The sequence below is a fragment of the Dendrobates tinctorius genome, unplaced genomic scaffold (genome assembly GCF_039654945.1).
Source record: "Dendrobates tinctorius isolate UK_male_01 unplaced genomic scaffold, ASM3965494v1 ptg000075l, whole genome shotgun sequence".
NCBI classification, from domain to species: domain Eukaryota; kingdom Metazoa; phylum Chordata; class Amphibia; order Anura; family Dendrobatidae; genus Dendrobates; species Dendrobates tinctorius.
This window is the reverse complement of record NW_027361743.1, coordinates 8071606-8088509: the sequence shown is the minus strand read 5'-3', so window position 1 is coordinate 8088509 and position 16904 is coordinate 8071606. Positions and strand designations below refer to the sequence as shown.

At 41.2% G+C, this 16904-nt stretch overlaps 1 protein-coding gene across 4 annotated transcripts in view; it reads left to right on the top strand.

The window, feature by feature from the left end:
- AMOTL1 (angiomotin like 1) overlaps positions 1–16904 on the top strand; it is a 192029-nt gene that overhangs the window by 133918 nt on the left and 41207 nt on the right. For 3 of the 4 annotated variants that reach the window (XM_073582968.1, XM_073582967.1, XM_073582969.1), the window contains one exon: positions 16546–16695. In XM_073582968.1, coding sequence (XP_073439069.1) covers positions 16546–16695 — 150 coding nt within the window. Of the gene's footprint in view, positions 1–11527; positions 11626–16545; positions 16696–16904 lie in introns of all 4 variants that reach the window. The other variant, XM_073582970.1, reaches the window with a different exon arrangement.

Sequence of the window (16904 nt, the reverse complement as noted above, 5' to 3'; positions counted from 1 at the left end):
TAAACGAACAAAAAACGAATTTATGCTTTTTTGTACCTGAGGATTTTTCCTCATCTAATTCAAGTCTACGGCGAAAATCTACAGATAAAACGCATATTTACGCAAAAGACATTGACATGTTTCAGAGTTCAAAACACACCACCGGTCAGGTTACGCAGCGTAAAAAAATGCACAATGGGCATTTGATTTCTATAAATCCCATCCACTTTGCTGTAAGTAAGTCCTCTTTCACACTTCCGTTTTTGACCATCAGTCAAAATCCGCCAGGTTTTGAAAAAAACGGATCCGCCATTTTTTTTAGCGGATCCGTTTTTTTCCCCATTGAGTTGCATTACTGGCGGATCTTGACAGATGGCCATCAGTTGGATCCGTTTTTGTGAGGATCCGCCAAATTTTTTTCATCTGCTGGCATGCCTCGACAGAACATGCAACTTTTTTTTGTTGTTGGATCCGCCTTTTCCAGTGCGCATGCCCGGAGAAAGGAAGTCAGGGAGAAAATTAACCCTGAAATCCTTTCTGGTGGACGAAAAAACTCTCTCTCTCTCTCTCTCACTCTCTCTCTTTTCCGCCTTTTTGGCGGATTTTAACTGAGACAAAAAACTGAAGTGTGAAAGAGGCCTAAGACACTGCGTTTTTTTGCTCAGCAAAAATACACAGGCCGGGGTCACACTTGCAACTGCAATGCGAGAAACTTGCGCAAGTCTCTCACATCAATACCTGGCACTCGGGACTGGGGTGTACGGCTGCATGTATTTCTATGCAGCTGAGCGCTCCGGTCCCGAGTGCCGGGTTTTGATGCCAGAGACTTGCGTGAGTTTCTAGCATTGCAGTTGCAAGTGTAACCCCGGCCTTAGACAGATTCTCCCGCCAGAAAAAGCATTAAAAAAAATCTCCAAAAATTGTACTGCAATGTAAAAATGACTTTCTGGGTGCATGTTGCGTCTTTTGTCACCTTTTAACCGCTTCAAAAGCAGAGTGGTTAAAAGAAGCAGGGTGTCCATTCTTTGGGTGGCTTGCTGCTCGCTATTAAAAGTTTAAATTAAAAAGACGCCCGCCACAAAACTCACTGAGAAAATGGTGATGAAGATACTTCATGAAAAATGCCATCAGCATTTTCCGGAAGGGTTTTTCGAAAACTCGATGGGTATAAAAATGAGAAGTGTGCACATACCCTTAAGGGTAGAAAATTTCTTCATCTGGATTTTGTAGCTAGCTCTGCTCCAAAATCCACATAAAAAACAATGGCTGATATAATGGGGTCCTATGTTGGCCATATATCCAGGGGCATATGGACAAGAGCTATCCAACTAGGATGACACCCTTACTGGAGCTTCTTCAAGGTCCAGAAGTAACATGCAAATGATTAACCTCTTGTCAGGTGTCGATCATTTGTTTGCTGCACCTTTCATAACCCTCTTACAAGCAGATGATCAAAATCTTACACGATGCCGATCATGTATTCTGCATCTGAAAAGGGCTAAACTTCACAGTAGGACACATCATAGATGAGGAAGTGATCCTAGTGTTTTACAAATTGTTTTTGGAATAGATCCACTCAAAATAAACCTCTACAAAAAATTCCTGGTGCCATGTTCACACGATGTATTTCAGATGCTTTTTTTTGCCACAATTTTCAGAAAATGCAGTAAAATCGTTCCATTTTACATCTTTTTTGGAACACCACGTCACCTAAAGCCTCATGAAAGCATTGTGGGAACACTGCCTAGGGGTATGTTTGCACAGTGTTTTCTACATGGATTTTGGAGCTGATTCTGCTTCAAACTACACACAAAAATCCTTCAAATAATCCTTGAATGTGCTTCATATTGTTTTCAAAGGGAAAACACTCCTAGTGCATATGTTGATGTTTTTCTCCATAGGGAAAAAGAAAGCAAAATGACAACACTTGAAGTATTTCTGCTTAAAAAAAAAAATAAAAACAACAAACGCACCCCACCAATACACAAAAAGCACAGAAAAAAACACTAAAATATGAGTTGTAAAGGTTTTTTAAGGAAACAAAAAAACATGTTAAAATCTCTGCGTAAACATATCCTACCTGAAGTAGCGAATATTGGATCTTTAAGTGCAAAATAAGCAATATTTTAGATATTTTGGGTCGAGATGAGTCTTCTATCGTGTATTTGGAGCTTTTGAAATGAGAACCAGATACCTCTCAATGCAGATACTCGATTTAAAATAAAAAGAAATACCCCAGGGGAATATTTCCTTTCTATTTACAGGGATGTTTGTTTTGTAAATCTTAATTTGTGGAATAAAAATGAATATGAGACAATGAATTAGAATACTGTTAGGCTATGTGCACACGCTGCGGATTCACCTGCGGGTTTTTCCCCGCGGAAATGCAGGTAAAACCGCAGGTAAAGTGACCTGCGGTTTTGCTGCAGTTTGGTCTGCGGTTTTGCCCTGCGGTTTCACACCTCTACTATGTTAAAGGTGTGAAACCGCAGCAGAATCCGCAGAAACAATTGACATGCTGCAGAAAAAAAAACGCAGCTTTTCTGCAGGTAAAAAACCCTAGGGTGAGCACTGCGGTTTTGAAAACCCATAGGCTAACATGGTAAAGTACCATGTCTGCGGAACTGCTGCAGTTCTGCAGGGCCAAAACCGCAGCAAAACCGCAGCGTGTGCACATGGCCTTAATGCGACAGACGTTCAGCCTCCTCTGATTCCACCTTAAAGAATGCCAGACACTTTTAGCCTAAAGTCGATCAAAACGGATGCTTTTTATCCAAGATTTCAATGCAATCATTTACCGACTGATGACAGTCCATCATCTGCTGAATAGGAGTAGTCCATGTTTAAAATTTTAGTCTGAAAACTTTTCTGTGAAGGCACATAGAGCGTCCACCCGTTGCCCAATGTCATTTAAAGGCCAATATGAACTAAAATACACCTTGGATATCTGCCAGCCAAACGCTTACCGGGCTGGCAGATATCTCGTTGAACTCCACAATACACATGTACGCTCAGTTGTGCCAAGCATACGTGTCTTCGGTTTGGGCAGAGTGGAGTAAGCTGCTGTCAGAGGGATAACAAAAAAAGATTGAGCTTTAATTCAAGATGTCCAATCCTTCTGTCCCCTGACATCTCCTGCCGGTGGAGAGTCGGGAGGCCCTCGTAAAATTTAAGTGAATGGACAGTTTGTGTTTCCATTGTTTTTCTCCAAAAGAATGTGTACCCTTATTTCTCGAGACTTCTGCACTTTGCCCTGGCAGCTGGGTATCAGCTTCTGGGCCAATGGGTTTGCAATCTGGTGAGTTACTGTCCATGGAGCCAAAATGTAAATTTTTTCTCCGAGCCGCTAAGTTATCAATTTTGGGTCGTGACGCTGTCTCCATGATGCTGGAAAAATCATTGTTCATCACCTAAATACTACTGGATGGTTGGGACAAGTTTCTGTTGGAAGTTGTATAGAGCTCATTCTTTATTCATGGCAATGATCTTAGGCAAAATTGTGAGTGAGCCCCCTCCATGAATGAAAAGCCCTTGGCATGACACAAAATGGTAACGCTCACCTTTTCTTCCCCTGACGCCAGTCTAGCCTCCCCCTTACTGTACATGCACTGATATCTGATTGCTGTCTTTCCTGAGCAAGCTCTGCACAGGTGTTGATCCGATCATGTAGATGAATCCTCTTTTAAGAGAAGGTCCTGGCACTTGCTGGACTTTCTTCGGTGCCCTAAATCTTTCTTCACATAAATTGAACCTCTTGCTTTGAAGTCCTTGATGATCTGATTAAAGGATGATTTGGGGGCAATCTTACAAGCAGCAATGTCCTTGCCTATAAAGCCCTTTTGATGCAAAAGAATGATGACTGCACATGTGTCCTTGGGGATTTACAAAAGAAGACAACGCTTTCAAAAACCAGTCCTCTTATAAGAAACCAGTCTGCTCTTATAATTCAATCAGATTGACAGCTGTCTTGTCCTCGAGCTATCAAGAAGATCAGTAAAATGATGTAAGCAGGTCATTTTGTGGCAGAACTGAAATCCTGTGAAAATGGAGCTTTTGTGAGTTAAGTGGAGATTCATGGCAAGGAATAACTTCCCTTTCATAAATATCTAGAGTTACTACAGATTGCCGCTATAAAAACTGAAGCAGCAAACTATATAATAGCCAAAATGCATTTGTCTCAAAATTTTTGGCCATGACTGGTCACAGTTAGCACTTTGTAAGGATATGCCTTGTTGACAATTATAATGTCATCCAATTTTCCATATATTCCAGGAGGAATAAGAGAGGAACGGCATAGTGGAGAGAAGTTTTATTTCTTTGTAAGATATGGATTGGTTACCGAGCCCCGTATCCTAGATTTAGAACATTTGATTCATGCGCTGCATACTGACAAGTCCGTAGACGTATAACTGGCTTCCAGCCCAGACATATTTCATTTATATTAGGTCAGAACCTCGCTAGATACAATTTCTGGTTGATGACTTTGAACAGAACTTACAGGAGTATTCCCATCTTGTGAACTGATGGCATAACGCAAGCATATCATGCCATCAGTTTATAATCGCCAGGGGTCTTACCTCTGAGACCACTACCAATCACGAAAACGATGGGGCTGCAGCATTAATTCTGTATTGCGACTCTTTCATGTTTTTTTCCTACAAAACGGTATAGAAAACTACAAGCAGCTGCAATCACTTAAATGGTGCGGAGCTGCGATCTTCCTGCAGAGTCGGGATGAGGAAAAACTGTAAAGGGGCCAAAGCACTAAATCCCTTCATTCCCAAGATCAGTGGGACCCCAGAGGTTGGATCCCCACTGATCATAAAGAAATATCCTATTTATGAGCTTTAAATGTACAGATGTTATCAAATATCTGAGAAAATATCACTTTATTACAACCCTATGAAGTGCTTACAGGGGTTTTACAAGAATGTAATATAGTTAGGATAGGTCACCCGTATGTGATCTGTTGGTGTCTGCCCCATGTTAATTCGGGGCTGCAGTATCCAACATGGAGTTGCCTTCTTCGATGCTCATGGACTGTCCTATGTCGATTACATGTGTCACACCACGGCAATTCTCATGCAAGACACCAAAATCATCTGTGCACATGGCTGCAGCTTGTGACTGTTTTAGAAGTGCAGTTTTGCAGTTATAGAAAAATAGCGAAAAGACAGATTAGGCTAGTTTCAGACTAGTGTTACCAGGCGCAGCACTCGGCCGCCGCTTAGCTCCGCCCCGGCCACGCCCCCTCCAGTCAGCTCCTGCTGGCATGGTTTTGCTTGCACATGCGCCCTTTTTGAGCTGCGCCGATGTGCACCAAACGCACCATGTTGCATTTTTGTGCGCTCGGCGCAGCGCAAAAAGGGCATATGCGCAAGCAAATCCATGCCAGCGCACGGCCAGCGTACCCAACGCTAAATATAGGGTACGCTGATCGCATGCAGCGTCATGCAACCATAGGAGGAGCTGACCGGAGGGGGTGTGGCTGGGGGCGGAATGGAAATTTATGCTAACTTTGTATGGAAATTTATGCTAAATTAGTCAATTACAACCAGAGGCCAAAATTCAAACATGTCCCCGTGATCGGAGCGTTCAGCTGCATGTATTTCTATGCAGATGAATGCTCCAGTCCTGAGTGCCGGCGGCAGTGCCGGGTATTGACATGTGAGACTCGTGCAAGTTTCTTGCAAGTGAGTATGAGCCCTAATGCTAAACATGGGGTCCTCACAAGTTGGAACCTCCACTGACCACATCTTTATGGCTTCTTCTTAAGGCACTAGACTAACGTTGACGGCGTATCGACAGGTTCGAATGAAAGTCTAATGTCTATGAGGGCCCCCAGCAGATGATTGTTGGGAGAGATAAGGCTCTAGCATGTCCAATTTCAGACTGCTGGTCCTTTTGTTCTTTAGAGATAAGCCACTGCCAGAGATGTCTGGCGGAGGCTCTGTCATAGAGAACATGGGAGCTCGACTGACAGCTAGCTAAAATATATGGGAGGCTTCAAATTTCAACGTGCCTAACCTTTTGCTCCTTTGGAAGATGAGCGCCGCCATTGTGAGTTTTTCTTTCTATAGGAATAAACAAGCATGCCGAGCCGATATGTGCGTTGCATGTTTACAGGCAGTTTTCACCGATGACTGTCGATAGCTGTCTTGTACCCATGGCCAACTACAGGACTACACATTAGATAGATGTCGGCCAAATGATTGTTCATTTGTCGTCTACCTCTCCTGGCTACCCAAACTGTCCGACTGAACATTTATTTCTTCTCAAAAGGGAAGTCGCTGCTAGACACTTCTGGTGGTGGCCTATCTCCTAGAGAACAAGAAGTTTCGGCAGCTGCAATTCATGCTGCCCGAACCTTGTCTGTCGGGAGAAGCTCTATACACATGATTAGACTGTCTGCCAATCCCAGCAGTGTCGGTGGGTTAGGCCAACTTTGGTCTAATGTGTATGAGGGCGTTTTAGGATCTTTCTTTTTCCCAATTGCATTGCTCACATGCTCTAGCACCGGAAGGGAAGAGAAAGAGGTCGTACGTGGGATTGAGTTTTGGGATATATCGGCAGTGTCACTTGAGATTCTGTCAAGGTGTTTAGTACTATTGATGGCAAGTGCAGAATTCTGACAATGCTTTCACAAGTACCCTTCTAAGTCTGTGGAGAACCACATCTGGAACACTTCACGTGAACGTGGACATAGGGCGATGTTCCAACATAGTGTAAACTGTGTTTTTTTTCCCATTTAGTTTTTTTTTTTCTTGTACAGAAAATTTGCTGTGATTAACAGGTCAAACAAAGTGTGAATTCATGAAAACCCATGGGGGAAAAAAAGGACTTAAAAAATCACTGTTGTGTTTTTAAAGTGCAGAATCCCAACATTTCTACACTAAAAAAAAAAAACACATAAAAAAATTATCAAATCTGCACCAAAGACGAGGAAAATAAACCAAAAGCGCACTAATCTAAACAAATTGCTATTAAATTGTATCATTCAGACACCATATTTTCCCAGGTGGGAACATGGCCTTACTGTGGAATATACTTTCCATAGCTACTGACCAAGTATTCATGATTTTCCAATGGGGAGAGGAGTAAGCCTCTGTCAGCGGCGTGTCTAAGAGAACCTAAGGATCGGGTGTTGAAGTTTAGCAAATCCGATCCATCTTTGAACCGGTTTCACTTCATCGCAAGATGTCGCGAGACGTTTTACGCGGCACTTTCCAAAAAGCAAAATTGAGCACCTTTTTAGAAAGATAGTTTCTCACCCCGAATACCAGCAGACGCTTTTTTTCTATGACTAATTTTGTGCAACTGACGAGACTTTTTCTTAGACATTTTGGGTCTTTGACCCTAAGGAGATCTCTGCAGATCATGAGAAAATATTTAGCCGGGTTTATTTTTAGTATCCTGGGAGTTGCTGGAAACAAAACTTTCAGGCATTCGCGGCAGGGTAACGTCCACCCTCCCCTGGCGCAAGGGTCCCCCCGGTTTAATACTTGGCGCTGGATGTTATCACGGCTCAGCAGAAGTGATACCTGCAGGAAACAGGAGATGAATGGAACATGTTTATGTTTAGTCCAGTGAAATGTTCAGGGCTCAGATTACATTCTGCCCGAGAAGTCACACAGCACAGGAAGTCTCAGTGGAAATACAGTATGTTGTTCCAACCAGAAAGGCCCAGCGATAATGTAACACAGCACTGATTCAGTCTGCTAGCTGCGCCTCTCCATGCGCTGCCTCTTCTAGAAAGTGTTAATGGATTGCAACTTGAAATTTAAAGGAACAAAAACCTTAAAACCTGCAAAAAAAATCCCATCTTAGTCTACTAAATTCTGAAAATACAGTATGTAACAAGATGACCATAGCTCCCAATCATCCCGGATTTAATAGGACTGTCCCAATTAGAGAGGTTAGTCCCGCTGTCACGGCACGTCAAGTCTTTGTCACGACTTCCAATACTAACTTTTCTTTGATGTGTTCATCACTCTGAGGCTCCTCAGGGGAAGGGCTAGCATCTCTCTGTCCACACTACATTAAATAGACAATTCTCTTCTTGCGATCTGGTCTCCTTGGGAATAGAACCCACAACCTGTATCTTTGCAGGCAGTAGCTAAAGCAATGTACTGATGGAGACAGGAGGATATTGTGCACTTGCTTCATTGCAGACAGTGAAATCACAGGCAGAAGATAGTAGTACATAGAGTATAGATACATCTGTACGTAGCAGTGTCTTTCTATGTCACTGTATTCTAGGGGGTGAAGAAAAAGTCAGATTTTTTTTCCTATAAAACTGCCTAAAAAATAATTAAAATTAATTTTGTCTTTTTTTGTGAGTTTTCCTGGGAATTGAACACACAACCTACATCATTGCAGGTAGTAGCTAAAGCTACTTGCAGGCTCTGAACCTACAGGTAGATTATACAGGTACATAGAGATACATTTGTACACACCAGTGCATTTCTATGTCCCTGTATTCTACAATAATGTAATTTTTAATGCACTTAAATACAAAACAAAATAAAAAATCGTCAACTTATTTGGTGTCCCTGTAATCGTAACAGCCTGCACAACACAGCGATTGGCTTATACAGTATATGGTGATCAGTAAAGGATGTAAAAAATGTTGGGATTTTTTTTTCTCTATAAAACCAGTAGCATCTTTAGACGAACCGAGGGTAGGAGATTTAATGAAATCACGTCTACTTTGCTTTTTTAGCCACTTTGCTTGCATATTTAGGCCGTGTTCACATGTAATGTAAATGCTGTTGAGTTGTTTTCTTCTGTTTTTGCACAAAAATTCTGATGTGTTTAACTGTCCAAGCAAAGATCATAAAATCAAGTGGGAATGCAAATTTTTATCTTGCATTTAAAGCTACTATCACAGATGTGGCAGCAAACAGTCTGGCAGGCTCCTACCAAAAAGTCCTTGAGATTCGGAGAAAATGCAAAAATTGTTGCGCTCTGAAAACACTGAGTATGCCTGTGAGGAAGCGGGACTGTAATTGGCATTAATTATACTAACAAACAGTGGACGATAATCTCTCGCAGCTATGTGCACTGAAACATGGGGAGCTGAGGGAGAAGCTTGTAAACCGATCTCCCACTTCTCCCTTTTTTTCACAATTGTAAGTGGAGTAAAATTTCTAATATTCTATACTGCCGTTGCCAAAAGTTTTGAGATTGATGGAAATTTTGTTTCTCACATTTTCGCTGCTTCAAAATTTTTAAATCTTTTAGCTGGATGTTCCTACGGGAATGGAAGTACATCAAAGGGGCTTCATCAGAGAAAATAATGTCACCCCAGTCCTCTGCAGTCCAGTTTATGTACTTGTAAGTTATTTTCCCTGATGAAGCCCCCTTCAGACTGTTTATGATTATCCGGAGAGGTGAGCACTGCCATCATTTCAACCCGACAGTGTCTTGAGACCATTCATGTGTGAGGACATTGCATCCATTGAGGGGGCTCGCTGACAATTTTGCCTAAGGTCACGGCATTGACTAAGGATTGGGATCTAATTATCCTCCAAGAGCAACTTCTCCCAACTATCCAGGAGCAAATTGGTGATTATGCTTTTTGAAGCATGATGGAGACAGCGAAACAAGACTAAAGTGATAACTAAGTGGCTCAGTGAACAAAACATTGACATTTTGGATCCATGGCCAGGAAACTCCCCAAAACTGAATCCCATTGAGAACCTATAGTCAGTCCTCAAAAAGTAAATGGACAAACAAAACCAAAGAAATTGGGATAAACTCTAAGCACTGATTAGACAAGAATAGGCGGTCATCAGTCAGGATTTGGTATCCAACTGCTGGGATGAAGGGCCGATGTCTTGAAAAATAAAGGCCAACTTTATAAATATTGAGTCTTTACATAAACTTGATGTATTTCTCAAGAAAAGTTGAAAAGCGTATGAAATGCTGAGTGTTCTTCAGTAACAATAGAAACAGCCTACTAAAAGATCTAAAAATTCTAAAGCATCAAACTGTGAAAATCAAAACCTGTGTCAGTCTCAGAACTTTTGGTTACGACGATTGTGAAGCCTCTTGACGATCACCCTCGCTTAGACTAGATTTTTGGTGACAGCTAAATAACGATTAAACCCTTAGTCTATGTGGCCAAAAATCCAGAGGCAATAATATTTTGGAATATTAAATATCCCAATGCATTGCATTAGAGATCAAATGATTATAGCTTGAAAAAAATAAAGAAAATGGAATACAATATGAATGAGATAAAGGTCTGTCCACCAAAAAAAAAAAAAAAAAAAGTTTTTTGTATTAAAATAGTTAAGTCTGAAAAAAAATTGATCAAAATTATTACGACCTCTGCAAAAAGATAACGTTCTTTATACCACATGGCATAGAAAACAAATGACAGATTCCTTGGTATGCGCTCTTCATGCAAAATTTAATTTTAATTCAATCTTTAAATTCTATGTATGTGACATGGTGTAAAAATAAAACTGATCATTCAGCAAAAATTAAGCCTCAGTAGAAGAATTTTTAAATGCAGCATTGTGGACGCCTCCTCAATCACACCGGTGGTGGAGGTCCTATGATAACTGAAGCATTCGCCCGTCTTACATTTTTGACCTGGCAGGATCCTGCGAGTTCAGCATTATGTATATACCCCAGTAAGTGGCTATGTCGTGTACATGTTCAGATGTGGCAGAGATTTTTCTGTGCACATGCATGCAACATGAGATATCTAACATGTGGGACATGGTGCCCCATACTTTTATACGTGAAGCTCACTGCTCAAATTTATACTTTTTCTATGCTAATCCCCCCTTTCCTGCCTTCCGTGCCTCCACTCATCGCCATAATCAATGGTGGAGTATATCTGCATCAAGCACAAAAACTTTATGAAATTGCTGCTTCGCAGGTTTCTACAGTGACCAGGAGGAGCGCCAACTCTTCCAGGAGGTCTCCCATTTTTCCTGGATCATCCTGGACCTTTTTTGGAGACTTGATAATTATCCTTAATTTTTGGGGGGCAGATTTTTAGTCCACGCTTTAGATTGGTGAAAAATCTGCTCCCTCTGAACGTCACCTTCATAGGGCATTTAATAGATGCTAGAAGAAGAGGACAATCAGCGCTCTTGTGCCCAGTAGCGTTCAGATAATTGACCAAACAGAACTGCGTGGTTTCATCCATAAAACTAAATAGTTAATTTATAATTGGTAATGAGTGAACCCATTGATTCCCTGGTTTGTTGGGTTCAAGAGAACTTTAGACAAAAGTTCAGTTCGGGCACCAGAACTATACCCGAACTTGAACCCAAACCCCATAGAACTTATTGCGGACCCAAGCCTGAAGAAGAGCGATCTTTTTTCTCTCTCTCCACAGCACTAAAGTTGACTTCCAGGAGAAGTCCATGTTCGGAGTTCAGAACGCACACTTTACAGTTCGGGTTTGCTCATCTCTATTTTCCACCTTTTGGCTTATTTTCCTTGGGTTTCTGTATTTAGAGGACTCTCTCCCTTTAAGCAGTAGTTAAACGAACTTTTTATAAAATATTTCTCCCATTATTCCTAGGCCGGTTTGAAATTTAATAACTTCAGAGATAAGCTTTGAAGAAAGTGCTGATGCATCTCGCTGTTAATTCACAGTGGATTGGAGATGTGGTATATCAGGTAGGCAGTAAGTGTACTCGTACGCTGCCTGGTGTCTAATCATGGTGATGGAGTGCGGAGGATTATACCACTTCTATACTTCTCATATGATAATAAACATCCCATCTCTCATTTATAGAGCACGGATACTCTGATAGTCGGCCATTCCACATGTCCATACATTATGTGTAAAGTCTTTGCGATGACAAGAGAACTAAAATAATGGCTGGCCTGCCATGATCTCCACATAGAATGGGAAAAAGTGAACGCAAGTCGATGATTACATATTCTTGAGCAGTATTTTGCCTTTCCTCATTAGCGTAGCATGGGGATGGTTGCGCTGATGCCAAATCCTATGGGCAAAATTCCTCCCCTGCTTGGACCAGCGCTGAGAAATCTCCAGTGCACCGAGCATCACATTGGTGCAGTGAGTGCCCGAGCCGAACGAGTAAAGGAGACAGTAGCTGCATCTCGGTAGCCATTGACAGATCTTATGCAGAGCGCAGCAGCCGAGATGACATTGTCATTAGCTGCTGCGTTCTGCAATGGCCAAGATCACAAGGCTCTCGGTATAATGAAGTAAGCTTTGTCATCTTAGCTGCTGTCTATGCTGAGCACAGCAACCGATGACAAACTCGCATCGACCGCTGCGCTTTGCATAGGCAGCAACCGAGATAAGAGGCCAAACAGATACTGAATGAAGACAATATTGAGTCATGTACACTGCACTTCTGCTGCACAGTGGTTTCTCGCAACGCTATACCTCTCTATTGACTTGTAATTTTGTGATAAGAGAGATCAACATCTGTTGGGATACTAGTCCCAAATTTGAAAAAAAAAAAGTGCTCCCTGTAAACAAAACAAAAAAATTATATATAAAAAAAGCACAAACTAACATTATAATAAACTTATTCATTTTTTCACTCTTTTTCTAATCCTAAGAGTTAAGGCTAGGGTAATTAAATACATAAAAAACACAAAAAAAGTAATAATAAAGGGACGGGACTCTTGAGTACTAAAAATCCTTGAGCCAGGAGGCAAAAAATGTTTACCTTTTTGCCCCTGGTGATGGCAACTCATATTAACCACTGCGTGGGGGTGGATTTGTGGATCTTCTAGACTTTTACTTGTATTTACTAGTATATAATCAAGTCATCTCTCGTACAGCTCTGGCCTCTGTAGTCACTTTAATGGGAAACCTAAGGATCTGACACCCATGATCTTTCCAATGCATAACATCTATGTATCCTTCACTGAACGAGGGTCTCGGGTGCACTGTCAATGGAAAGCTGGTTGCACTTAAAGGGACTTCCAAGGACAGGCTTTGTGTTAGCCACTACATGTAGCATAGAATCATAGAATCGTAGAGTTGGAAGGGACCTCCTGGGCCATCTGGTCCAACCCCCTGCTCAAAGCAGGATTCGCTAAATCATCCCAGTCAGATGTCTGTCCAGCCTCTGTTTGAAGACTTCCATTGAAGGAGAACTCACCACTTCTTGTGGCAGCCTGTTCCACTCATTGATCACTCTAACTGTCAAAAAGTTTTTTCTAATATCTAATCTGTGTCTCCTCCCATTCAGTTTCATCCCATTGCTTCTAGTCTTTCCTTGTGCAAATGAGAATAAAGTTGATCCTTCTACAATGTGACAGCCCTTTAGATATTTGTAGACAGCTATTAAGTCTCCTCTCAGTCTTCTCTTTTGCAAACTAAACATTCCCAAATCCTGCAACCTTTCCTCATAAGACAGGGTTTGCAGACCGGTCACCATTCTGGTCGCTCTTTTCTGAACTTGCTCCAGTTTGTTGATGTCTTTTTTAAAATGTGGTGCCCAAAACTGGACACAATATTCCAGATGAGGTCTGACCAAAGAGGAGTAGAGGGAAATAATGACTTCACGTGATCTAGACTGTATGCTTCTGTTAATACATCCTAGAATTGCATTTGCCTTTTTTGCTGCTGCATCACACTGTTGACTCATATTCAGTCTGTGATCTATTAGTATACCCAAGTCTTTTTCACATGTGCTGTCACTTAGCCCTATTCCTCCCATTCTATATATGCTTTTTTCATTTTTATTGCCCAGATGTAGTACTTTGCATTTCTCCCTGTTAAAAACCATTGTGTTAGTTGCTGCCCACTTCTCCAGTTTATTTAAATCTTTTTGAATCCTCTCTCTCTCTTCTCTAGTATTAGCTATCCCTCCTAGCTTTGTGTCATCAGCAAATTTAATCAGTTTACCCTCAATTCCTTCATCTAAATCGTTGATAAAGATGTTGAACAATACAGGGCCCAGGACAGAGCCCTGTGGTACCCCACTTGAGACATTCTTCCAACTGGATGTGCAGCCATTTACGACCACTCTTTGGGTCCGATCACTAAGCCAGTTATGAATCCACCTAACAGTTGCCTTGTCCATTCCATACTTAGTCATTTTTTCAATAAGGATTGTATGAGAGACTTTGTCAAATGCTTTGCTGAAGTCAAGATATACTATATCTACAGCATTTCCTTGATCCACCCAATCAGTGATACCGTCATAGAAGGAAATTAAGTTAGTCTGACATGACTTATTAGTTACAAACCCATGCTGACTCTGTTTAATCACTTCATTCTTATCCAGGTATTGACATACATGTTGTTTAATAATTTGTTCAAAGATCTTTCCTGGTATAGAAGTCAGACTCACCGGCCTATAGTTGCTTGGGTCCACCTTCTTCCCCTTTTTGAAGATAGGAACAACATTTGCTCTTCTCCAGTCTTCTGGCACTTCTCCTGTTCTCCAAGAATTTTCAAAGATTATGGAGAGGGGTTCAAAAATTTCTTCTGCTATCTCCTTCAGTACTCTGGGGTGTAATTCATCTGGACCTGGAGACTTGAATTCATTTAGGTTAGCTAAGTGTTTCCTCACTATCTTTCTGTTTATAGATATCCTGGATTCTTCTATTCCCTTAATAGGACAGTGAATAACAGTTGATGTTACATTTCCTTTCTGAGAGAAAACAGATGCAAAATAGGAATTTAAAAGTTCAGCCTTCTCAACATCCTGTCTTACCATTTCATCATTTTCATCCTGTAAAAATCCTATAGCATCTTTGACTGTTCTTTTACTTTTGACATATCCCCAAAATCCTTTATTATTGCTTTTGACATCTCTTGCAAGCCTCAATTCATTTTCAGCTTTAGCTAATCTGATTTGTGCTCTGCAGGTTCTGCAGACCGCATTATATTCTTCTTTAGATATGCCTCCCTCCTTCCATTTTATAAACATTTTTTTCTTCCTTTTTAGCATGTGCTTAAGTTCTGTGTTCATCCATCCTGGTTTCCTCAAATGCTTCCTATTCTTCCCTCTTTTCGGAATTGTTAACAACTGTGCTTTGAGAATTTCATTTTTCAAGATTTCCCATCCTTCCTGGACATTTTTGTCTTTAAGGATATCCAGCCATTGGATCCCTCCAATTCTCTTTCTGAATCCCTTAAAATCTGATACCAAGATACCAAGGGAACTCTAGATTTCACAAGCTACCTAATCTGCAGAGATATAGAAATATGCAGGGGCCCCTAGGTTGAGTCCACAGAGTGGCTGCTGAAATGGGCTGTCATGGAATGGGAAGAATGACAGTCAGCATCTTAAGGTCAGGATCAGGAACCAAATTGTCAGGCAGTAGAATAATCATACCACAAGGAAGGTCCATAGGATAGACCATAAATATCAATAAAAGTGGATCCTACCTCTGAGATCTCAACAATGAGACCCTGTCATGTGCTGTCAGGAATGGTGAGGTGGTTGGGCACATGCTCGTCTCTCTCCATTCATTGTTTATGGAAGCTCTGAAATTGCAGTACAAGTGAGCGCTCCAATTTTCCAATGGAGAGGGATGCATTCTTTGTAAGTGGCTAAGAATGGGGACCTGTAGGTTTTCACTTGCATGGGTGGAAAGCCTACATCATGCTGTCGAATTCCCTATAGGTCTTTAATACTTGACTTTAGTATTCTAGGTAGTTCCCATCTCATCGGTGCCTCACAGCCACAGACAGTAATTATTTGTGCCGTCTAATACTGATCTCTTGTAATCTGCTTGGCAGTCAGGACCACGCATCAGAGTATTAATCCTCTCCGGAGGGATTTCCTTGCAAGAATCAAACATGAAGCTTTCGATATGCTGCATCTGTATGAGAACAGGAAAAGACTATACATCTTTTATAAGGCTTTGATTGAAGGTAGACGTACGGTGGGTTTCTATCAGGAAAACAGGAAAAACCCAGTGTGACTGAGAGACAAAGTTTTGAAAGGTCGTGTCTAGAAGAAGCCAAACTGCTGAGTTTCTCAAGATATCGATGGTTAAGTGCAAGATGATATTCCAATATGAGCAAATAATTATGTTAGAAATCTTGAAAGGTTAGTGCTTTTCGGAAAGTAAACCCTCTACTTGGCTTCTGGCAGCAAGTGATCCGTTCCACCCTTTGGTCATTTTTCCCAGTAATGATCTCCCATGGATCCCAGTGTTGTTTGGTTCTTCTGATGAGTCTGTTCAGTCCTGGTGTCAGTAAAAAAAATACATCTGTAAAAAGTGCATTGTACTTCGAAACGTGTCGAATAAAACCATATATTTAATTAATCTTCTGAATTTGACGTCTTCAGTGCAAACAAGTCCATAAAATTGCTTCTGGTTTCTCTTTTATTCATGGTATAATTTCAGCATGTAACACTTTGACTCTGCCCAGCCTTGCGCAATTTTCCCCTTTTTTTTAGTTTGTTTTACACCTTATTAAACCTTCACGATTTCTCTAGAACCCAGCAGAATTCAGTTGAATGGGTTGTAGGTATTACGAGCAAAATATAGACCATAAATGTTGCCTAAAATTCGTTTGTATGTGTCTTGGATGGTATTTACGTTTAACGATGACGCAACCGATAATAATTCTTCATTGTCTTTTTCCAGGTACGTCCACAGGATATTACAATCTCTGTGTCCCTATACCCTGTGATGAGAATGCCTGTCTTTATCAGGACAGTTGTCTGTACGCTACCACCAATGAGCAATCATCCGTAGTCACTGAATCACCAGGCATCCTGAAAGAACAGGCAGGTGGTAAGTTATTGTCTATATCAGCACATTGTCAGGGACCACTTGGGTGAAGGGTTTGTTCATACCTATTTCTTGGGGGTTTTCCGCAGATTTTAATAGTTTTGGTAAAATTTTCTCCTTGGTTTCCATTTATGTGATGGACAACATGGATTTATAACTGGGACTATGGGTTTTGTCATGGTGTCCGCAATACAGCCCAAAAAAATGGCTAA